This window comes from Lissotriton helveticus, chromosome 7, assembly GCF_964261635.1.
Source record: "Lissotriton helveticus chromosome 7, aLisHel1.1, whole genome shotgun sequence".
Taxonomy (NCBI): Eukaryota; Metazoa; Chordata; class Amphibia; order Caudata; family Salamandridae; genus Lissotriton; species Lissotriton helveticus.
The window spans coordinates 1505121419-1505145866 of NC_136068.1; the positions used below are offsets into that span (position 1 = coordinate 1505121419).

The window sequence follows — 24448 nt, forward strand, 5'->3', positions numbered from 1 at the left end:
TCCCTGGCATCACCTTCCTCTGATTGTAGTCACAATTTTTTTGTTCAGTACTTCTTGATTAATCGTCCAGCTGCCAAGTATTACCGGCCTCTTTAAAGCTATTGTGTTGATATCGTCAGCCTGAGCAAGTATGCATTCCAGGGTCCTCTCTCGTCGCTGTTACCTGTTGACAGGTCACTGTGCTAACACCCAACATCATTCCTTTACAATTTACTGTTATATCACTAGTTATTTGTCTCAACTACTCTGGCATCATTAGCCAACAGCTATTTCCAGACTGTTGGGACATAATGTATTCTGTTGCTGGCGCAGGTTATAGGTACTCCTATTTTGCAAGCTGTTGCTTTTGTGTATTGCTGTTATCTGATCAATTGTTTTTTTTCCAATTGTTTTTGTGTATTAAAAGCTTCAATGTGCTGAGCGACTATAGAAAAACAAACCCTTCGTTTGAAAGGTCATTCTTTGTCCAGCGTAGCCATAGTGTGTTTGGGATATGTTTTTAAAACATTTACACCGTGGTCTATCGTAAGGTGATATTTTGCTCCGAGACGTAATAGACCAGTGCTCAGTGCAAAATCAGTTTATAACGTTTACGTTTTTGGAAAATGCTGTCATAAATAGTGCATTGGTAAGTGTGAGTATGTCAGGCAGACTGTGCGAAAATATCTTCACTTAAGTATATAGTTCAAATTAAAAAAACCTGTCGTCTGTGAAACACACCAGCAAGCAGCACACATGTGTTTTCCATGTTTCATTACTTTGTTTCATAGTAACTTGACTGGTTATATGAATCGGTATATTATCTATAGTGGGTTTCGTTGTCCCATTGACACCCGTGAATGTTTAGAGCTCAAGACCTATTTTGACGATAGTTACTCGCGTATACATATATCAGCAAACAACTTAGCACACGAATAGCCCCCCTCCATTGGATCGAGTCTTCTTACCAGCCTATTGTATAGTATAACTTCTCCACCCTAAAAACCAACACATCTCTCTTAGAAGGAACAACAACTTTCAAAACCAATGTTTCTGGACGATTTCAGTAAATAAACTGCGTGACTTTATTAACTTCCGTTTGATTTGCGACGTTTAACTGTTAAATCACTGATCATAAAGGGTAACATATGAGTTGGGAGGGATGCTTACTCGCCAAATAAACGCTGTGGTAAGTTGCGCGGCTTATTCGCATTGGAGGGGGCGAATGAAGTTGAGGGGAAGATGTCCATTCTAAGTGTTTGAAGATTGACAGCCAGTTTGTCAGGTCCACAGTGGACACAATGCGCCTTAATTTTATGTTGGCGGTTGTCTTGAATAAACGTTGATATTTAACAGTATTGCCTCAGACTTGTCCTCTGATTATTTTGCTGTGCAGGGAGTGGACATCCGCCACAACAAGGATCGCAAGGTGCGAAGAAAGGAGCCCAAAAGTCAGGATATCTACCTACGGCTCTTGGTTAAGGTAACTACACTTCGATTTTTTTTTTCATTGATTCATTTGCAGGCTGCAGTTTAATATTTGCTATTTGAATGTCTGACGTGTTCTTTGTGTGCTGACACTATTGGTTTCATGTGTGCCCTCTGTCCTTGTTTACAGCTGTACCGGTTCTTGGCCCGTCGTACAAACTCCAACTTCAACAAGGTGGTTCTGAGGCGCCTTTTTATGAGCCGTGCAAACAGGCCCCCTCTTGCAGTCTCTCGTCTGGTAAGTGCCCCTCCGACCAAAATCTTTTATGAAGCAGTATCAAAATTCACGTAACCTGCAAAGCACATACTGTTAAGAGGAGTGAAAACCTGTTTGGCTGTACAGTACTAGATATCGATGAAATCCTGACCCTGTGTTCTTACCATATTTTAAGGCTTTTGCAGGCCCTCGAGGCTTAATAGTGGCGTGTACCAACAGCTGGATGGGATATGTACCTCTCATTTAAGAGAATAGTTGGCAGATTTCTTAAAGGCCTCAGTTAAGGATCCGTCACCATGACATTATACATTTTCCTCTTTATTTGTTTAGCCATGTGCCGCCGTAAACTTGAGGTAATTGTCATGGTTGTCTTGAGATACCACTTTGTTAGCACGATGTGGATCTCGGTCCTCGAAAGCTTTGTACAAAAAATAGCAACTTGCACAGTTTAATTGTGTAATGTGTGGACGTTTTAATTTTTGAGTTTTTTAAAACACATTTCTTTATTGAGGGGTCTGTCGTGGATTGTTCCTGATATAACACGCAGCAAGGCTATGGATGAATTTGTCAGTAGAAGCAAATGAGCACAATTGAAAGTGCAGTTTTTTAAAAGGCAGTGGGTTAAATTTAGGCAGGCTATTAATGTGAAACAAGTTTGTTTAATCCTGTAAAGAAGGGGGGGAACTTATGTCGGCCGTTAGAGTAGCAACAGGTTAGAACAGTAAATTGGGCAGTAGTCTTTAGAGTAGTTAGGGCTAGAGTATGTGGAATACCATTAAGACTCCAGTATATCAAGCAAGAGGGTACAAATGAACTACTGCAGTGTTAAGCTATGTGAGGATATGTCCCCGCAAACGTGTGGTTGAAGGGCAGGGCCTCTAATTATGCTACTAAAGTAATTTTTTCCTAATTTTAGAATTGCCACAATCGGTCATCTGTTGCATAATTAGCAGGTTTCTAGGTCCAACTGTATCAACCATATTGCGTCTGTTATAAGCTTGTTTCTTGATTTAGCTGCATGGGAGTTAAAGCTATCGGGCATACAGTAGCTGATGGGGGGGGGCAGTTGGGGCTCTTACTTGAAGAGCAATAGTATTCTTTAAGTATTGCAAAATTAAAATATACTGGATACGTTTATACAGATGTTAAGGTTTAAATGCTGTTTTATCTGCAATGGTGGCAAGTTAGGCAGTGTTTTGAGGGTAACTTGGCGTTCATCGTGAGTTTGATCAGAAACCTGTTTATTGCTAAGCCTATTTTGAGTTGAGATTATATAAAATGCACATCGAGCTAGATCTTCCGTATATAATAGACATCATCAAAACGGAACCCCTCCTTCTCTGGCACAAAATTTGGACTACTCATGAAACTGCCTTTAATAGAGAGGTGTTACAAGACATTCTTAAATTGGAAGGGGCTAAACATTTTAAACAAACTAACTGGCTAAACTATGTGAGAAACTTCTTTTTTGAAATCGGACGCCAAGAGTGGTTCTTAAATCCATCCTTACTAGAAAACATCTCGCGAAAACATCTGAGAAAGATTTTAATGGACCACTTGGAAACAGTCAGATGGAACAAACAAAAAATTTCTGACATGATCCTGGAATACCAACGGGTGACACCCATCAAGGGGCTTCAATTATACCTATCATCAGACATTCCATGCTATTCAAGGATGTTACTCACGAGATTTAGAATGGGCTCCTTTTTTCGTCACGTAACATTCCCAAAACCTAATGATTGGTCACGGATCATTTGTCTTTGCCCCTGTGATCTTAGTTCACAACAGTCAAATATTCATACCATCCTGTTTTGCAAGTACTATGGAGCTTTGAGAAAAGCCCTTTTATTACCTTTACTAAAGAGATGGAATATTCGCACATGTAAAACTGCTTTTGAGCGTCTAAAGGAACTGGAGGATAAAGAGGTGATAGCCAAAATGGAACAGTTTTTAAAATCAGTGATAAAATTTAGGAAAACTTTGGATTGAGACTGGTGACATTGACCAACGCCTTTCTGTCTTTTAAATTGTCCTGTCCAACGTACATGTTTCTTAATTCTCCCAGAAGTTTTTACTGGAATTTTAAAGGAATGATTTTTAACTAATTCTTAAATATATATGTATTCTTGTTTTTTAATTATGTATATGAGGTATGCTTATATGATATTTTTTCTGAATATCGAATAAAGCTTATTTTGAACCTTTGAACCTTTGAGTTGAGATTATAAATGTGAAGAGTCCCAGTGGCTTAATGGAAACGTTTGTAGAATGTTGTGGCGAATGTTATGCCATGCATTAATTGCAATGACAATTGTGAGCTATTTCAAATCAATATCGGACTGCTTCTAAAATGTTCATAGGACATTGACATGATTGGCGTTGCTAGAATCCGAAGAGTTGTTACGGTTAAAAGATGGAGAGTAGTGCGTTTGGGTATTGGTCAACAAGTAAAATGGGCTATGGGGAAATGGAGCTAGGCTGTCCATACAAGTGCCACACAAAGTAAAGTAAGTAGATGGTTGTAAATGTATGCTGGTGATTAATGTAATAGTGGTACAATTGGTTACCACACTATCCGTTTAATGTGTAGATGAGTTTTTAGGTCTCGCGACCTATCGATGCGCATCGATGCGCATCGAGCGGAGCGAGAATTCAAGCGGCGAAAACATCATGAAACCACCAGCTTTTTGCTGGCGTTTTCCTGCAGTTCATGTGAACCACGTGTTCAAACATGCACGCGCATCAGCCTCGTTCCATTTGCCGCAGAGCACATCAAAGGGCTTCGCCCAGCGTGCGCTCTGCGGCTTCTCGGCTTCTCCTCCCCTAATTACGCCGCACACAGCCTTCCTTGCATTTCTCCTCCCCCTCCAGCTTCCCCCAGGCCGTGTTCCCTCATCCCTCGCACCCCCTCGGCTCCCTTTATCCGATTCCTCTCCATTTGTTCTTCCTTCCTCTACCTTTTCACATCCTCTCTTTGCCTGTCCTACTTCCTCTTCATACCGCTACACCTAAATCCTATTTTTTTCTAAAGTTCATTCATCTTATATCTCTCACGTGCACAGAACAACTTCTCTCACAAACACGCTAACTTTTCCTTTATCTCGCACATATACACATGTGCACTTCATTAGTTAATTCCCGTCCCATAACCTTTGTACTCTCTCGGAGGCAAGCTCGCCCACCCCCTCTCATGAAAACCCACTCACTCTCGTGCACACATGCACACTGATTTGTCGTGCCATGATGTTTGTACGAATCCACTCACTGCCTCTCTCGCTCCCACGTCTCCGACACACTCTCCCTCCCGGCATTGATGACCCTGACATTCCAATTAGCAGACTGTGAAATGCAGGGTTTCCTAATTAACACAGCCCTCCAACTACGCACTAGTCGTTAATAAAGGGCCATTAACAAGCTCGGATTCTGGCCGTCCTGGAACTACAATCGGGCTCCTGGTTTTAAATACTACCTGCCCGCAGTGGAGCTTGTTTGTTGAAGATGCATGCTGCTGTAACCGCCATCTGCACTGGCGCGCGACGCAGATCGATGCAATAGGCTCATCCCAGGGACCAGAGGCGCGAGCTCCCCTCGCACTCAATGGCGGGACAGAACAGCAGCAAGAGAGAGTAAGCACCGGTGGGAAGCAGAACTGGAAACTACCCACACACACCGAGCAGGGGCTCTCACGGGGGCAGCAGTGAACCACCACACACAAAGGATAGGGAGGGACATGTTGGGCGCCAGCAGGGAAAACGCGCCTCACACAAACAGGGAAAGAGGAGTCTGCAGCAGTGAAAACATACTTCACACGAATAAGGAAAGAAGAGTTAGCCACAGAGAAAACACCCCTCACACAAACAAGAACGGGATAGGAAGAGTTAGCATCTCTGAAAACGCCCCTAACTCAAACAGAATAGAGAAAGAAGAGTTACAAGCAGCGAAAAACCTCCTTACACAACCAGAATAGGGAAGGAAGAGTTAGAAGCAGTGAAAACGCCTTCACACAAAGGGAATATGGAAGGAAGAGTTAACAGCAGTGAAAAACGCCCCTCACACAAACAGGGAAGGAAATATGTTGGCAGCAATGAAAACACCCCTTACACAAACAAGAACGGGATAGGAAGAGTTAGCATCTCTGAAAACGCCCCTAACTCAAACAGAATAGAGAAAGAAGAGTTACAAGCAGCGAAAAACCTCCTTACACAACCAGAATAGGGAAGGAAGAGTTAGAAGCAGTGAAAACGCCTTCACACAAAGGGAATATAGAAGGAAGAGTTAACAGCAGTGAAAAACGCCCCTCACACAAACAGGGAAGGAAATATGTTGGCAGCAATGAAAACACCCCTTACACAAACAACAATAAGGAAAGAAGAGATAGCAACAGTAAGTATTTAGTTTTGCAGCACAATATCCGATTATGCAACAAGGATATTGTGCTGCAAAACTAAATACTTATAAGGTCCCCAAGCGAGACCTATTGGCAATGCCAATGCTTGTTATCTAGAGTTTCTAACTTAAACTTTCTTTAGTCTCGTGAACTCTAAAGCAATCATACTATTTGGTAAAATACACACAATTGATTTTTTTTTCTCCATTCTGTCCATCAAAACATCCACCCCCAGTCAAAACTATGGATTTAGGCTGAGATCTCTTACTGGGGTAAATGTATGACATTGTTCTGCATTCTCTCCATTATTTGTTCTTTTTAGGTTTCGCTGGAGGGCGGAGCTCTTAGCTCCGCCTCCAGAGAAATCTGTAGTCTTCACAGTAAGGGCACTTGAATACGCCCTCTATTCCATTGGCTAGCTCCATAAATGGAGGCTAGCCATTGGAACAGAGATCTGTCCGTCATTCACGGACCAGATTCGTGGGCGTTCCCTCGATTTTTTTCCCTGGGCGTTCCCTCTGTGAGTCATGCGGCGGTGGGCGGAGTTGTTTTTTGTTTTTTTCGGCGCCATGTTGTTCTCATTCTGCGGCCGACCGACGTTGGAGGAAGTCCAGGTGGGTGAGAGCTTGTTTTTCCATTTCCTTGCCTTCCCGCCCCCCCCCTCGCTGTCCTGTGCCCCGTTCCCGCCCACCCCCCCCTCGCTGTCCTGTGCCCCGTTCCCGCCCCCCCCCCCCCCTCGCTGTCCTGTGCCCCGTTCCCGCCCCCTCCCGATGTCCGTTCCGCCCCCCTCCCCGTTACCGCCCCCCTCCCCTTTCACTCTCCGTTGCTTGTTTCTTCTTTTTTGGGGGGATTTTGGCTCTTAAGAGAGGGGCTGTTGTGCTGAAGGCCAGGCTGGTGTGTCCCCGGAGGCCCGGGGAGTGGACGCAGTGTCTGATTCCCTTTGCCGAGGACTAACTGGATTGCCGGTGTTTGCCGAGTGGATGGCCCCACTGGCTGTCCAAACAGAGCTGTGTTTGCCAACTGTGAGCATATTGCTGCCTCTGGGAGTCACCCCGTCGCGGCGTGAATGGGTCCCCTTGTTCTTTCAAGTTCTCTCCGTCATACCACTCTCCTTTCTTCCTTAGTCTTCCCTCTCGCCCCCTCCGGTTTTACCTTCTGTGTCCACCGCTTCGTGCACTAACTCAATTTTTTTTTTACTGCCCTCGCGCACCCCGCCTGGTTCTCGTCTTGCCGGAATTTGAAATCTCACCATTACAGATTTTATGATGGTAGATATTAAAATTAAGAAGATATATGCGCAAACAGTCAGTGTGAATTTAATCAGTGTGATGTAAAAGTAATAGAAACGGGCAAATGGGGTTTAAAACCGTCTGAAAACGGAAGAGAACATCTAGTGGAATAAAAGGCACCGCATTACTTTCTGCTTAAGAGACACATCTCCGGGCCCGGCCTCATTAGCGAGTAATCCCCGAGGCCAGCGCCTCGACTGCTCGGGGGCCGGTAATCCGCAGCGCCATTAAAAATAAAACTAAGCGCTGCTTGAGCCAGAGTAAGCGACTTTTATTGTGTGGAAATGTACCCCGCCTGGCCCTGCGAGGCGGAGACATAGCTCCTAATTCATCTCCTGGAGCCCCGCTGCTCCCGCCCGGTGCTTTGTCCCCTCCCCTCAGCCCGGACCAGGGGGCTCAGAGAGCACGAGACGTCAACGGAGATAAACACCCCGGAAAAGAACTCTTTCCGCATAATCAACAAATAAGGCCAGAAGCTCCACGGCCTTCTGCCGTGCCCTCATCGCGCAGGCAGGGGGCAGAAAGGCCCGGGTAGAGGCAGGGCAATAGGGCAGAGTTGGGTCAGGGACGAGAAGAGAAGCGAGTGGCAGGAGAGACAGGAGCCAATATAGCGCGTGTGGGCAGAAAAGTAAGATGTCGAGTTGGCAGAACGATAGGAGAGGAGTGGTAAGTAGTGTGGGTGGTAGGAGTAAGAGAGTATGCAGGGAAATTGAAAGTAAGATGACGGGTTGGCAGAATTCTGGGCAGTGGAAGAGTCATGAGCAGAGCAGCACTGAGAAGTTTTAAAGTAAGGGTAGCGAGGGCACCGAGCACAGTACTAGAAGGAGACGTAGGCAGAATGAAAGAAGGTGTGAATTGGTGGGAGGGGCTGCTGGCAAGCTGACTAGAGAGAAGGTGAGTGGTGAGCAGAATGAGAAGTAGAGAAATAGGCCTGGTTGATAACGCGAGGACTGGACAAAGAAGTCGGTAAAACAGCAGAAAACGGTGGTATGGGGCGTTGACCTAGAAGTAAGGAAAGTAGTGGGCAGAGGGATATGCTTTGAAACTAATAGGCATAAAATGCAGTACTTTTCTCCTAATGCAAAAATAGTGTTAAATGCACTGAAAATCACTTTCAACACTTTTCACAGGATTTATTTAGGGCGTTCTACACATCTTAAATGACCCCCAAAGTACTTATTTAGGGCGTTCTACACATCTTAAATGACCCCCAAAGTACTATGTCTGAATGACAAAATACACCAAATATTAGTGAATGACTATTCTAATTTTTTTAAATACCAATGGCCTAATTTGACATCAATAATTCTGGATTTGATATAGAAACAGTCCTTGCACATAATCTCTATATTTGCGGTAATGTCATGATAACTGGTTGTGCTAATGGTTTTACTGAATCCTGGAATAACATCAGACCATCGGAACCCCTTACAGAGGGCCAGGGGGCAAGCAGGAGCTACAGGCCCCAAACATGGGGGTCGAGGCCTTTTACGCCTAATGTCCCAGGGCCCGACTTACTATGGGTCCTCAGCAACTGGGCCAAGTACCTCTTCAGCACTTCCCTCTTTATCTCTAGGGGCCGAAGGAATAGACAAAACACACACACACACTGTGTTTGGATGAGTCAGGGGATTGGCACACGGGTGCAGAGCCTCATACATGTATGACTGGATGGCAATTGGAAAGCCACACAGGCATAAGGATGTCTCCCTTATAACCGGAAGCACTCACATGTATACATTTCCTGCCAAACAAGCGGTCCTCTGCATACTGTGCTGTAAAAGTGTTCTGTGAGATCTTTTCCTCCTACTGAGTATCGCATTTTGTCAATATTACAATTCTTATGTGATGGATTTGGGAGGAATCTGGCAGTTGCCACGCTGAAGTCTACATAGGCAGCAGCCAGGCCTTCTGAGAACCATTGGGAAGTTTGACTGCGAAGTTTTGGGGCTTCGATTACTTTCCTTTTTCCTTAGGATTTACAACCGTTTTTGACAGTTCTGCAAGGGTTTCGCTTTGAAACTATAATTCTATAGACTATGAAGATGAGGTTTTGGTAGCTATAACATCTGCAAAAACAATTTGAGGATTCCGTGTCTCGTTGCTGTTGTCTTTGTTTTCCGTCAATGGAATGCTTTCGTCGGCTGTCATGTCCTCTCCATGTTTTCCGTTACTCCGTGGTGTTGTCTTTGTTGCCCTTGTCTCATGTCTTTTTCATGTTTGTTTCACGTGTTTCTGTGTCTTGTTGCTGTTGTCTGTTTTCGCCACGCCCACGTTAGGCAGTCTGTGGCGCTAATTGTTGATGTCCCAGTGTGAGTGGGTCTCTGTCAGTGGGGTGCTCCCTGACACCAGAACTAAGGAGGTGGTAAAAGGATATGTGCTGGTGCATGACGGCATAACGTGCGGTTTATGAAGGAAGTGGCCGCCCCAATAAATGGGCTAAAATATGGAGCCCTGGCTGCCTACAGAGGGCTGTGAGGAACTCGGAAGCTGCAATTTGACCCTGTGTGGGAGAGAAGTGCGCGCTGAACGCCCGGAGACAGTGCTAACTGGTGAGGGGTCCGCAACTGCGCCTAGTGCAAGCGGGTACATATTGTTATTGCGTTTCATAGAAAACTTAATGGACTTTATAAGTGGTTCTCATGCTAATAAAGCGAATACAATGTTAAGTGTGAGTGGCTTTTATGTTGCCCCTACCCTCGAGGCGAATGTAATTACCATTTAGGAACACTACATTTAATTTGTTGTTTTTTTCTGCGAGAAATGCTCTTAAGTACGGGTACGCTTTTAAATGGCATTGGTCAACCAGACCGTCTTTCAGCTGAGCTGCCTGTGAGCATGAGAAGCAGAGGCCATTCATTTGAACCGTGGTGTACTACATGCAGTGAGAATGCTGCAACTATCTCCCTAATTGGTGTTCAAATGAAACTAAAGTGCCCGCGGTAGCTCGGATCACAACGTGCAGGGTCTCGTTAAAAAATGCAGCACTGAGCTCCCAGTGACGCTTGTCCACGCAACGCTTTGTAATTTACCATTTAAACATTCCACATATACCCCACGCCCAAAGACGAATGCACCGATGCATTTATTTCAAAGAGTCTCAAAAGCGTTTATTCTAATTGACCAATTAAAATCATAGACACTACACAAGTGCATAGCACTGAAGGTATTACATTTGTTCCGTTTTAAAATCGCTCAAAGAACACTAAGCAAGTATTTGGCTGTGCACTTTGCACCAGTGTTCACAGATAAAAAATATGTACAGAATAAAATTTACGGTATATCAACATAGAAAAGAAACACGTTTTTTACAAGACTGTTAAAGATGTTTAAATACACAGCTCTGTTTTTATAATTACAGTATTTACATCGAGCACCCTGCGCATAGCACACGGTACTGTGTAGTAAATACACAGTTGCTAGTAAACCACATTATACTTCCCCAGTGAAGAAGTATAGCTGTTACATCGCCCTATAGCACACGTGGCATCGTATGTCTGCCCTGATTTTAAGTCACATTATTTGCTCGCTGGATATTTTGAGTCTATAAATGCGATATTAAACGTGAAATTACAAGTCCCAGAATGCATCATTCAGTTGTCTAAAAAAACCGAGACCCAAGCAGCAGAAAGTATCACACATGTCACACAGGGGCCAACAGGCGCCTATGGAAAAGTTAGTACTTCAGCACTTTTTATCCTGCACCATGGAGAAGAAGAATGCGCAGAGCGAGCCCCACGACTCCCCGCAGTACTCCTCCGCAACCTTTTTCTGGTCGACGCTCTCGTCTTCCACGCATTCTTTGCTGCTCGTCTCAGCGTCCTGCTTCACCTCAGCAGTCGCGTTCGAAGGGCGGGAGGGCTTTTTACCGGGGTGAATTACTTTCTCCTTCCCAGAGGCAGATTCTATAAGGCTGGAGCTGGAGAAGCTGAGGTGCGCCTTCTTGGGCCCCTTCTTGCACTCCTTTGACTTTAAGACCGCCTTGGGGTCTTGACACAGGTTCTTCTGTTTCTTCAAAGCGCACGCGATCTGCTTCCAGTAGTTCTTCTGGTTGGCTGCATACTGAGGGCACGAGGAAAAGCTCCAGGCAAACACGCATCAGAAGCTCTCCCCTCCCTTGAGTCTCTGAGTGTATGTGTGTGTGTGTGTGTGGCTATGGGTTTGTGTGGCTCTGGTGTGTGTGTGTGTGGCTATGGGTGTGTGTGTGTGTAGCTCTGGGTGTGTGTGTGGCTCTGAGTGTGTGTGTGGCTCTGGGTATGTGTGTTTGTGTTGCTCTAGGTGTAAGTGTGGCTCTGGGTGTGTATGTGTGTGAAGCAGTGGGTGTGTATATGTGTGTGGCTCTGGTGTGTGTGTGGCTCTGAGTGTGTGTGTGGCTCTGAGTGTGTGTGTGGCTCTGAGTGTGTGTGTGGCTCTGAGTGTGTGTGTGGCTCTGAGTGTGTGTGTGGCTCTGAGTGTGTGTGTGGCTCTGGGTGTGTGTGTGGCTCTGGGTGTGTGTGTGGCTCTGGGTGTGTGTGTGGCTCTGGGTGTGTGTGTGGCTCTGGGTGTGTGTGTGGCTCTGGGTGTGTATTTGTGGCTGGCTCGGGGTATGTGTGTGTGTGACTCTGGTTGTATGTGTGTGTGACTCTGGTTGTATGTGTGGCTCTAGGTGTGTGTGTCTGTGTGGCTCTGTGTGTGTGTGTGTGGCTCTAGTGTGTCTGTGCCTATGGGGGTGTGTGGCTCTGGTGTGTGTGTGTGTGTGTGTGGCTATGGGTGTGTGTGTGTGTGTGTGGCTATGGGTGTGTGTGTGTGTGTGTGTGGCTATGGGTGTGTGTGTGTGTGTGGCTATGGGTGTGTGTGTGTGTGTGTGTGTGGCTATGGGTGTGTGTGTGTGTGTGTGTGTGTGGCTATGGGTGTGTGTGTGTGTCTTAGTATGTGTGTGTGTGTGTGGCTGTCTCTGGGTGTGTGTGTGTGTGGCTGTCTCTGGGTGTGTGTGTGTGTGTCTCTAGGTGTGTGTGTGTGTGTCTCTAGGTGTGTGTGTGTGTGTAGCTAGCTCTGGGTGTGTGTGTGTGTGGCTGGCTCTGAGTGTGTGTGTGTGTGGCTGGCTCTGAGTGTGTGTGTGCGGCTCTAGGTGTAAGTGTGTAGCTCTGAGTATGTGTGTTTGTATGGCTCTGGGTGTATGTGTGTGTGTGGCTCTGGGTGTGTATGTGTGTGTGGCTCTGGATGTGTGTGTGTGTGTGGCTCTGGATGTGTGTGTGGCTCTCGGTGTGTATGTGTGTGTGGCTCTGGGTGTGTGTCTGTGTGTGTGACTCTAGAGGTGTGTGTGCCTCTGGTGTGTGTGTGTGTGTGGCTCTAGGTGTGTGTTTGTAGCTCTGGGTGTGTATGGCTCTAGGTGTGTGTGTGTGGCTAGCTCTGAGTGTGTGTATGTGTGGCTCTGAGTATGTGTGTGTGACTCTGGTTGTCTGTGTAGCTCTGAATGTGTGTGTATGTGGCGCAGCATGTGTGTTTGTGGCTCTAGGTGTGTGAGTCTGTGTGGCTCTGGGTGGGTGTGTGTGTGGCTATCGGTGTGTGTGTGGCTGTGGGTGAGTGTGTGAGTCTTAGTGTGTGTGTGTGTGGCTGGCTATGGGTGTGTATGTGTGGCTAGCTCCGAGTGTGTGTATGTGGCTCTAAGTGTATGTGTGGCTCTAGATGTCTGTGTGGCTCTGGGTCTATGTGTGACTTTGAGTGTGTGTATGGCTCTCGGGGTGTGTGTTTGTGTGGCTCTGGATGTGTGTCTGTATGTGTGTGGCTCTGGGTGTGTGTGTGTGTATGTGGCTCTAGGTGTGTGTGTGTGGGGGGCACTCTGGGTGTGTATGTGTGTGTGTGTTTCTCTGGGTGTCTGTGTTTGTGTGTAGATCTGAGTGTGTGTGTGTGTGTGGCCGCATTGTGTGTGTGTGGCTCTAGGTGTGTGTGTGGTAGTAATTGCTGTCTGCTAAACTCGTCCGTAGGATACAATAAGTCTCACATTTGAGAGAAATTAAGCAAATGGCAATGTAAATAACAATGCCATTTACTTCTCTATTTCTTAAACCAAAACATAAATACAAACGTTGTCATTTACAATGCCAATAGCTCAAACTTTTCCAGAGGCGAAACCATTGCATTGTAAATGCTAGTTTCATTTGTCACCCGAGTAGGATGGGTATACACAGACGTGGGTCCTGTGCTTGCCACTGGAGTCAAGCTATCATGGCTGATGAGGGCTGAAAGCCCGAAACCGGTCCATGGATGCTTGTGTCCAGTCCATGGAGGACCTGGCCTAGCAGTTCGGGCTGGACTGTTCCCATTGGGTGCAGGGTCAAGACTGATTTGCATATGGCTGGGTCCAAACTGGAATGGCATGGTGAGCAAATAAAAAATGGATTTGGTCCCAGATCTCTATACTGGGGTGAATGTAAGATTGTTTTGCATTCTGTCCAATTCTTTTTGCATAATATTTGGTAACTTGGAGAAAAGTGATAGTTAATAAAGGCCCGTGTTTTAGTTTATTAACCAGAGGTCCGGCCACACTTTAAGAATCGGTCAAAGACCAATCTGTAGGTTCCTGACTAGAAAGCTAAATAACAGAGTAATCAATTGTATATAAAAGGTAAAATTGTCAATTTAAAGCCTTCTGTAAACGTGTAGGAATCTGAAATTGGAGGTTAAAAAGGATGTCTGCGTTAAGATCATTACACAGGAACAGTGCAAGAGCATCAAACTGGAAAAAATGTGGACAATTTTGATTGATCTTAGCAGGCTCTGAAAGAGGCATGAGGACTGTTTCTAGTTAAGAATGGGTGTCCTACACTCTATTGTGATTTATATTGGCAGCACTAACATTTTCACAATATTAGACAAGCTTGTTAACATTCTCTGACCCGTTCTCAGTGTCTGGTGTAGCCACCAGTTGGGCTTCCATTATGGTAAACATCAATTAGTACGTGGATGTTACAGCGCGTACCATTACTTCGCACACGTTACAAGTCATATTCTCCATTACGTCGTAGACCTGTTTTATTTTGTCCAGGTTTTTAAGAAGGAAGCATAGCTCTGTATTCATTTCGGTGGGATGCCGTTTACTGATTAATTTGTCAATATCCTGGTAATTATCTCGTTCTAATCAAAGCATGGCCTAAAAGTTGACACGGTAAATATATCGGGAGAAGCGTGCCATCTGTCAAAGCAAAATTAAGGTATAAAAGCGTACATTAAACTGAAAAGCTGCCCTGAACCCATTTGTGGTGGCTCGAGCAATAATAGTCTAATTTTTGGGGGCATCCTCTAACTCAAGTTACATTTCTCCATTTCATAGTACATTCTATGGAAACGTCAAGGATCCTGAATAAACATCTCCATGTTCCCTCCCAGTAACGTCTTGGTTGTGGATGGAGCCAAAATGTTGACAGACAAATCGATTTGGCCAAATCCTTAGGCATATCTGCTTTTTAGGTCTAGGCTAGAAGCGCGTTCTCGCCAGAGAACTATAGCTGTCGGCTCAGCCGACAAGACCCGATGGAGTGGAGACAAGAGCTGGCCACGCGCGAAGCATTGTCAATGGCAGAGGCAGATTCAGACTCGTGCCTTCGGATTGGGTCGCACGCGTCAGAATCCGACTCTGCCATAGGCCCGCAGAAGCACCCACGCTTCTGCCTCTCCCTCAGCCGTTCTCCGATTGGTGGTCAGGATAACACATGTATTGTAATCAAAGATGCAGGGTAGTCATAGTCTATTAGTCCATTAAGTATATTTATTTATAAGTATAGAAAGATGGTAAGTCTAATCAATACATCAGTATTAGCTTATATGAACACTTAAGTATATGCCTAGGTATTTGTTATTTGCCCCACCAGGAGCAAGGTCCTCTCTGCTCAGCCCATCTCACCAACTGATCTTGCCACATACAAAACCACCCTAACATTCTATATGACATCATAGCAGGCTGAGCAGGCAATGCAGAGAGACACCATAGAGGGATTGCATCCAGTAGAGTAAGACTACAACACATCTCCCCCATTATAATAATGGAAAACAAAGAGAGAGAGTGTGAAACTGTAGGACACATGTGAAGCATAAGAAGGAATAACAGTTAAACGTAAGGTAATAATATAGTGGAACAAAATAGTGTAGTGGAACAACAAAAGAGAGGAAAAATGCTTGAATTAAAATATACCATACAACTCATCCTTCTCCTTTGATAACGCACATACACTCATCCTTCCCCCTTACTCAACAATGCATTGAGGTGGCAAAATGCACAAGACAGAAAGGAGGATGCACTACTAAAATAAATAGAACACTCTATTCTCAGATAAGATAAGGAAAAACAAGGAAAGTTAGACAAAAGATATAATCAAACTAAAAACAACGGCGTTTTTAAAAGGCAACACACCACATGTTGTAAATAAACGCCATATGACAGGTCCAACACCCATAGAAGGTAACAGTAAAACAAAAACTGTTAAATTTTGGGTACTAAAATTCACGGCAAACGTGACACGGTCATCCTAAAACATAACAAACATGTCATGCCAACTATAATTGGAAAATTAACAACTCAAACAAACATACTCCGAGCTATATCAGCCCAAAGGTAACCCACCCTGGGCACTCCTTCACCCGAAGGACAACAAAATAAGGGAAAAGAAACAATTCCAAGTTATTCTAAATTTTGGGGATTGTAACACCCAAAGGAAACAAAATTTTTGAAAATCGCCATGCCCATGGCAAACATCAGATAGATTTCTTTCAACCTAGAGCAAACATATTTAGGGAAAACTGAACCCTAGGAAAACAAATTGTGGATACAAAAGACCCACGACATGCTAAAATAAGGAAAACTTTAAATTTTGTGACACACATGTTCTACTGGATGAGGAACACTCCACTAAAGTCAAAAGATACAGCACAAACACTTAACATCCACAACTCCAGGAAGCAAAAACAAACTACATTTGACCAGCAAATTTAGAATGTCTCATGTTCCATTGAGCTGTCAACAAAAAGGAATGTTGTGAATACGGGAAGATTCGCGACTTCCTCCACGAAAACAACAACATTACTATCAACGTCACAACAAACATATATCTGCAACATGACTCCATCCAGATATTAAAATTACATGGTAAATAGAACATAACAAATTAAAACAATAAACGTGGTCACCGTAGTCTAAGATGAGCGATACCTCACCCGAAAGTCCAGTCCAATGAAGATGAGTGATACCTCACCCGAAAGTCCAGTCAGCAAAACAGAAAATCAAATCCATGGAAGTCTAATTCACAATTCATTTATCTAAATTTTTAATGTTGCAGGTAAAATCCAGCGTAGGTAGAGAATTGCGCCACAAGCAGCATCATCAACACGGGAAGTGTAGAATCATCATGAAATCCTCATTAGCGCTTGTAAATCTGGATTTGCGCATATAAAACAAGTTTGCCACAACTATAATAGAGTTAGCCTTCACGTAAATGAGATGCGCTTGCGATGTATCTGCTAGTCAAGCTTGGATGTGAAACGTCGTGAACTGAGGATGACAAAAGGAATCCATCCCAACGTCCCAAAATGGCCGCCATAGCGTCGTTGAGCGTCGCTTTCTATAGGAAATGGGTCTCGTTTTTACCCATGAATCCCCATCACTAACACTCTGATGAACCGCAAAGACGTCATCAGATGGATTCTAACAGGGGAAGGAGGAGAAGCTCCGCTGACCAACCGTCACCGACTGGAGAGAAGGTGAGTTGGTGGACTTGAAAGAAACGCTGGCCCAATATTACGATACAAAGTCTATTCCAATGTCAGGACGCCACAATCACTGACGCGTATACGTTTGCAAGGTGTAAAATCTCTCTACCGGCAATGAAAGTCAAGAAACCCAAATCTTTGTGGAGGCATATGAAGTCAGCTCACATAGCGCTACTCTCCCACAGCGCTTCTGCTCACACAGCGCTACTCTCCCACAGCGCTTCAGTTCACACAGTGCTACGTTTCCACAGCGCTTCATTTTACATAGCGCTACGCTTCCTCAGCGCTTCAGCACACACTGCGCTACGCTCCCTCAGTGCTTCAGGTCTCACGGCGCTGTTGTACTTTGAATATAATCCACAGCGCTTCAGCACACACAGCGCTACGCTCCCACAGCGCTTCAGGTCACACGGTGCTGCTGTACTTTGAAATAATTACTTCATGCGCCGTTTTAATCTGTTGCGTGTTTTTTTTTTTTTTATGTCAGTAAACATCAGTTTACTTTCCAAAAGGGTAAACATTTGCTGCAGTTAAGACTTCCCAAATAAAAACGATGTTGCGCTTACCCTGTCTGCTTTGAAGATCACTGGCACTTCCACGTTGGGCCGACCGGTCTTTGGTCACTGGTGGGGCATGTGGAGAGCCAGTTTGCTTCTACTTTGCGCGTTACTTCTTTTCTTATGTTTCTTTAATTCTGGGAGTTTCAGCTTCGTCTTTTCCTGTGATTCTCCAGTTCCATATGTTCAAGTTCAATCAATGTAGATCACGTAGGTTCTCCTCGTCGTCGCCAGTATTGTAATCAAAGATGCAGGGTAGTCATAGTCTATTAGTCCATTAAGTATATTTATTTATAAGTATAGAAAGATGGTAAGTCTAATCAATACATCAGTATTAGCTTATATGAACACTTAAGTATATGCCTAGGTATTTGTTATTTGCCCCACCAGGAGCAAGGTCCTCTCTGCTCAGCCCATCTCACCAACTGATCTTGCCACATACAAAACCACCCTAACATTCTATATGACATCATAGCAGGCTGAGCAGGCAATGCAGAGAGACACCATAGAGGGATTGCATCCAGTAGAGTAAGACTACAACAACATGCTCCTCCCCCGACGCGTCACGAGAGTACTATGGCCGCCCATCCGCTCCTCTGGGTCTCTCCTGCCACCGGCTACCCATTTTACCGGTCGCCTCCCTTCTGCTCCTCCCCCGGTGCAACCAGCAGCTCCAAGAAGCCCCGTTATATCATCCCCATGGCCTCCCCGGTGGCCGAGGAACCCTTCCCACTCCACGGACTTCTGCCCAAGAAGGAGACGGGTGCCGCCGGCTTCCTCGCCCGAGTCCCAGAGTACGACGGCCGCGGGCGGTTATTGCTGTGCTGGACACTGGCGTGGACCCTGGGGCACCGGGTATGCAGGTAACAGAACGTTCATGAAACGCAGGGACGAGACGCGCTTTTGCCACCCTGCACGCGATCAATGCTGTGGGGTGACATGGTTCATTAAATGCATTCTTGCATTCGTCGAACAATTAAAGCAGGCGTTGCGGGTAAGACAAAAGGCGCGTTTGACATCTGCGGTTCACCGGATCGATACAAGCAATCCGATTGCAAATCTGCCGAGGAGAAAGCGTGCCTTCTGCCCCCTCAGGTGGCAGCGGGGATCCGAGCGGATGGAAATAACCAGGCCTCGGTGCCATGCTCCCCGGACAACAATATGAGCCCTTTATCAACGTCGGGCTGCATTTGTGGAGGGGAGGAGGGTGTGGCGTGCTTGTAGGTCGACACAAGTCACAATCTCGATGTGCAGCCGCCCTTTAGCCAGATGGCTTCATCAGGGGTACTCTGATTCCGCGAGATTCGGTGCCCGCTGTTGCGTGCCACGTACATTAACGTAATCTGCCTATTGGCACTTCTTGTTCATTACCTGCGTTGTGCGTATTTTAAACAGACAAAGCAACAGGATGTTGCTGGGCTGTGGCCGAGACGCCGAAAAAATGGCACCTAAAGGAAGTGATGCAGCAGCTCCATGGCTCTGGTGAAAAGCCATGGTGCTGGTGTATATAATATTTCCATTTCTAGAACAAACTGTAGCTCTGTCCATTTCGACCTGCGGCACGACCGAAAGGTATAGCTGCTACAGTTTCAGTGTAATTATGAGTGACATTTAAACAACTAGGAGTGACACCGGTCACTCCTAGTCGGGCAAGTGGGATAAAGAGTGGCTGCTACCCGCCCAGCCACAGCAGCACCAGTGATCACACCAACTAACTTTGGGACTATTAACAAGGACACAGGTGTTGAGGTCTCATTTAATAACAATAAAAACAATACTGTTTCGGACCACAAGGTCTCGAGTAAATACCCTGCTACTAACAAGGAAGATATTGTCTAGTAATTCAGGCCAAATGCAGAGCCACCTGGATCAATTTTCAGTTTCAACATTGGCACCACCACTTGAAGCATGGTAAGGTCAAAGGCATAAGAAAAAGCCTTCGCTTAGTAATAGAGAAGAGCCATCTTCGACAAGCAAACTTAGACTTTTCTTAAAAAATATAATTCCAATGTGATTAATTTCACAACTGAAAATCTGGGCTCAGATAAACCCTGATGACTCTGGCCTCAATCACCTGGTCGATTCCACTCAACATTCATCGTTTCAAAACATCGCAGGCAGATAATTTATTAATGTTGCCTGCCTTTGTCATTCTGGGACCAAGTTCCCACTCTAGGCCACAGGTGCTTGTTAACCAGACACCCTAAAAGGAGAGCTCGACCAGCCCCCCAGCCAAAGTCATTTGACGGCCGGACAAGAGGCTACAGCTGAAAAGGGAATGAATGGGAAAATGTGCTTTCAAAATGTAGACGTTATAGCACATGCAGAGTTGCTCAGCACAGCCCTATAATCAAGTAATTCTTGACAACATATTATATCCATTAGTTAAAAGGACTTTGAACGCCAGAGGCTAGCAGGGGAAAGAGGGGTATTACTAGAGTCTGTACCACGTGCTCTCGGTTTTTAGTCCCAGTCCACCGGCTGCGGATGCAAGTTACTAAAAACATTAAGAAATGCACTTCTCTGGTAAGGCTTAAAAAACGTCTGCTACGTACATTTAGCAAAGGGCATGTTTGCTTATAAAGTTTTTAGTGTAGGCTTTTGTAACAGTAAAGGAAATGTCAAGGCTGCCTCGGCTATCTTTACCAGAAACTCAAATTCAAGGGGCCTGGAAGGGCTGTGAGAGGGTGGTTTGGTTAGTGGGTTCTGCCCTTCACTGAATGCTGGCGGTAACCGTAACAACAAGAGTGTCCTTTGGTAGACCAATGTAGAACCAACTCTTGCATACACTCGAAAAGTTACATTATTAGCTACGTATTTCAATTTAGAAACGCTAACTTGTAATGTGATTGTCCCTTGCCACACACAACCACACACACTTTATCATAAAAACACATACTTACAATATATGCTTATAACTGCAAAACTAGCAGTCTATCCCCCTCGCTATCATCTTTATACACCAATACAGACTTTGCTAAAAACGTAATGCAACACATTGTCATATACAATGCCAATAACTCAAACTTTAATGCTGCGCGACCTATTGCATTGGAAATGCTTGTTGACCTACCTAATGTGGCCATTAGAATCCTTGAAAAGTAAATCCTATGTAGTATTTTCAGTTTAGCCCATCCTTTATGAATGTTTCCCTCAACCTTAAGTGCTTCTTCCATTCTCCACACTTAACATATCCAAGTCCGCTGCCAAACTTGTGAGTTTTCAGAGAATGTCAAATGAATGAATATTTTCTTTGTGATGAGGCGTTGAAGAACTTTACCAGAGGCAGCTCTCTGCTGTGGGAACCCAAGTTAATCCACTGTTCCTTAGTTATTGTGCATATTTGTACTAAACATGTGCTCTCAAGGGAACCTTTCCAAGCATTCACTTGTTTCTTCATGTTGGATTGTTATTAGGAGTTGGCTGTGATGAATAGTGGGGGTGAGGTATGGTAGTTAATGCAAATGGCTGGTGGTATTATGAAAGCTAAATGGGATGCGTTAGAATGGATTTATGATCTTTGGAATGAGGTGTGAGCAATTTTCAGATTTGCCATAATGGCGATTGAGGGAAATGTAACCAGATTTGTTTACTGAGGAGGCTTTCAGGGATGGAAAATAGAAAGGTATTATTCAAAGGAAAAAAGGGGAGGGGACAATTTGAAGTGAACTGATTTAATTCATGATAGCAATATAGAGAGCGCATGCAATCTGAAGACGCAGCACTGTAGAAAGCAGCATAATTTGTGATCTAGTACTCAATCTACTTTGGTGGTTACTAGCTTCAGACAGTCTGTCCACTGCTCAAATACCAATAGGCAACCTCTTCAGCATAGACATCCTCAGTTGTTATGTAATTGGATACATATTGGAAATTCTAATGTATTTAGGCAGTGCTTAAAGGAAGCGATTAGCTCTTGATAGCTACATGAGAGTATACAGGATAAATAATGCAAGCATTGAAAAATGCATACTGGTAATGCTGTAGCAGAAGTCTGCTGTGTACGTGTAGGTTTTTCATTGTATTACATAAGCATAATGGACTTGTTTGGGGGACCTTGGTTTTGCATGGCACAAGATAGGGCAGGAAAGAGCCTCCCAGTCAATGGATATGTATTGCCTTTTTTAGGTCTCGTAGACCTGCGTTGTGCGCATGCGCTGCTCGCTCTGCGATGCTTATTGTAATCGAGATTTCCGAAGTGGAGTTGAAGCCCCGCCCATCATTCTTATTTCTGGCGACATCGTTTATTCTAACCGCTTCTGATTCAAAATGAGGTTTCTTTGTTACCGCCCTGTCTCCTTTTTTGGACGGCCTATCCGGACTGGATTGTTTACTTGCAGCACTACAAGGTCTCCTTGTACTAGTCGGTAATCACTTTATTGTTCATTCGTGCAATGGCGACCGCTTCTGATTAAGTTATACAAGTCTAGGCCGAGGCTCGAATCCTGAAAACGTAAGATAACTTTGGTCGGTGGGGCCGGATCACCCCCTGGCTCGTGGCTTGCAGAGTTATGCCTTCTGGGGAAGGGTGACCTGTGCGACTGGTATTACTTGTTATTTCTCTGAACGGGATTCCTCCGATGGACACTCGTAGAGCTCTGCAGCACGTTACATTAGAGCATGTTTCTCCATCCACATGGTCTTGTAGTTTCGCATTGTAATTCGCAAATGTTCTGCCAGGTTCGTACCCTCGGCTGAAGCTGTGCACTGAACATCTCATCTGTACAGAACTTCTCCGACCTCGAGGACGTTTCTTGCAGCTTCATGTAGACAGATCCCAATTTCCATCTGACACAAATACATTCTCCAGGTCTTTCGAGAAAAGCAGGGCCATGTGTCACCCGCGGGAAAGCAGTTTTATTTGCACGGCCGGGCGGGCCTGTGGGCGCTGTCCGCAGAAGCCCCACATAGGCAGCGATGGTCTGAAGCCCCCGCTGCAGATTATAGAGCAACCTCGGGGCCTTCCTAGGTCGTTCCACTAACACATATATGCAAATACCATATCCTTCCTAGAACCAACAAGGTGTAAAGTGCAATACCACAGCACCCAGCGCCCCAAAGCAACCGCGAGGTGAGCTGTATAGAAAGGACACAGTAAACAGCGAGGACGTATATGTGAGCACAAAGGTCGATGGGGCCGTGAGTAGTGTCCAAACTACTGTACTTGGAGAATAAGTGCGTTTAAAGAGACTAAGAGACATGGCTGCGATGTAATATATATGGATATATCTTCAAGTGGAGACTCCGTTTGAGCATTCGTAGTGAGTTAAAGGTTGTACAATTAACAGTAATTATGGCGCAGTTCAAGGACCGCGCCTAGTGAGGAGAGGTAGCCCCGTGGCTACTATTCTAGCATTGTACATTTGGAGATCTCACAAAAGCGTGTGACTTGGGGCAGAATGATGTGTGACCCAGCGACATGTAAAAACCAAGCATTTGCAATACAATAGTTCTCGCATGTACTTGAGTTTTAGCTATTGTCATCGTAAATGACTGACTTTTTGTTGGTTTTTTTAAATTTAAATAAAAGGCATTCTCAAATACAATGCCAATAGCTTTAACTCTCGTAAATGCGAGACCTATTGCATTGCAAATGCTTGTTTTCACTCTGGTTGAATAGTGGCGATCCAGACTGAAGTGAGAGGAATTGGGACAGGACGACATTTGAAGACTGCATGTTTTTGTTTGAGCTGAATGGGACTTAAGTTTCTGATGAAGGTGAGAACGTTTGTCTATTCCTTGTTAGTGTCGGAAGGGTTGAAGAGCAAAGCTTTCACACTGATGTGTTCAAGTGGTGGGTGCAACCTAAATAGGAAGTGTGGAAATACTTTAGTTTCACAAACACCGATACTAACTTGCAAATATGGTGCACAGTTATCTAGAAAGACACTGTACTGTTTTGATTCTGAGTTGGTGGTCAAGACATTTGAGAAGCAAATTAAAACAACTTGTTGGGAAGTTACTTAGCTTGTGGGTGCATTTGATGCTTGTAGCTGAAAGAGTACTGATAGAAGTACAAATCCTCTCAAGCCACCATCTTTTTGCAGGACACAGGCAAGTAAAGCGGTCTCAAATGCAAGTTACTGAAGGTCCAAATTTACACTTACCTTTGGATGCTGGGCCTCAGTGAGTGTGCATGCCTGTTCCATGAATTTTACTGCAGGTGAAATGACTGGGTTGGGATGAGCAGAGCCCCATGGTTGCCATCTTTAGACTCCGCTTGGCATACAGAGGGAGAATAAACTGACAAATCAGAGGTGCACTAGGCCTCCCTTCTGTGGCAGGAGAGGCAGAACGATTGTACCAAAAAAGAGAATATATTAGACTGTGCACATAGGATGGATTGCAGCAGGGGCAGCGATTCCTGTCTTTATGGGTATAACAAATATAAAAAAAAGTGACCAGTGGAATGCTTAAATTCATCTCCCCACTGTCAATCGCTTGGGCCACATCAATCCTTCGTTTTTCACCCACCATGCCACCCCAGTTCAAACCCAGCTATACGCAAATCAGTCTTGATCCTGCTCCTCATGGGATCAGTCCAGCCCAAACTGCCAGGTCGCACACCAACGAGAACCAACAACCTGGCATCTGTTTTGCCCTAGTTAAGGCTTTTCGGCCAGGTATAACTGATCTTGGGTTGGTTGTGTTCCGAATCAGGGAAGACCTGTCTTTACAATTCGAGCTGGACTGTTCCCAAGAGGAGCATGGTCAAGACTGATTTGCATATGGCAGCGTTCAAATGCAGGTGGCATGGTGATAAAAAAAAGTTGGTAGGAATGCTACCCTG

The 24448-nt window shown here is 44.9% G+C and overlaps 1 protein-coding gene across 1 annotated transcript in view; it reads left to right on the forward strand.

Moving 5' to 3' along the window:
• Positions 1 to 24448, forward strand: part of RPL18 (ribosomal protein L18) — a 40333-nt gene that overhangs the window by 842 nt on the left and 15043 nt on the right. The window contains exons 2-3 of the mRNA XM_078654943.1: positions 1376 to 1462; positions 1598 to 1705. Coding sequence (XP_078511069.1) covers positions 1376 to 1462; positions 1598 to 1705 — 195 coding nt within the window. The remainder of the gene's footprint in view (positions 1 to 1375; positions 1463 to 1597; positions 1706 to 24448) is intronic.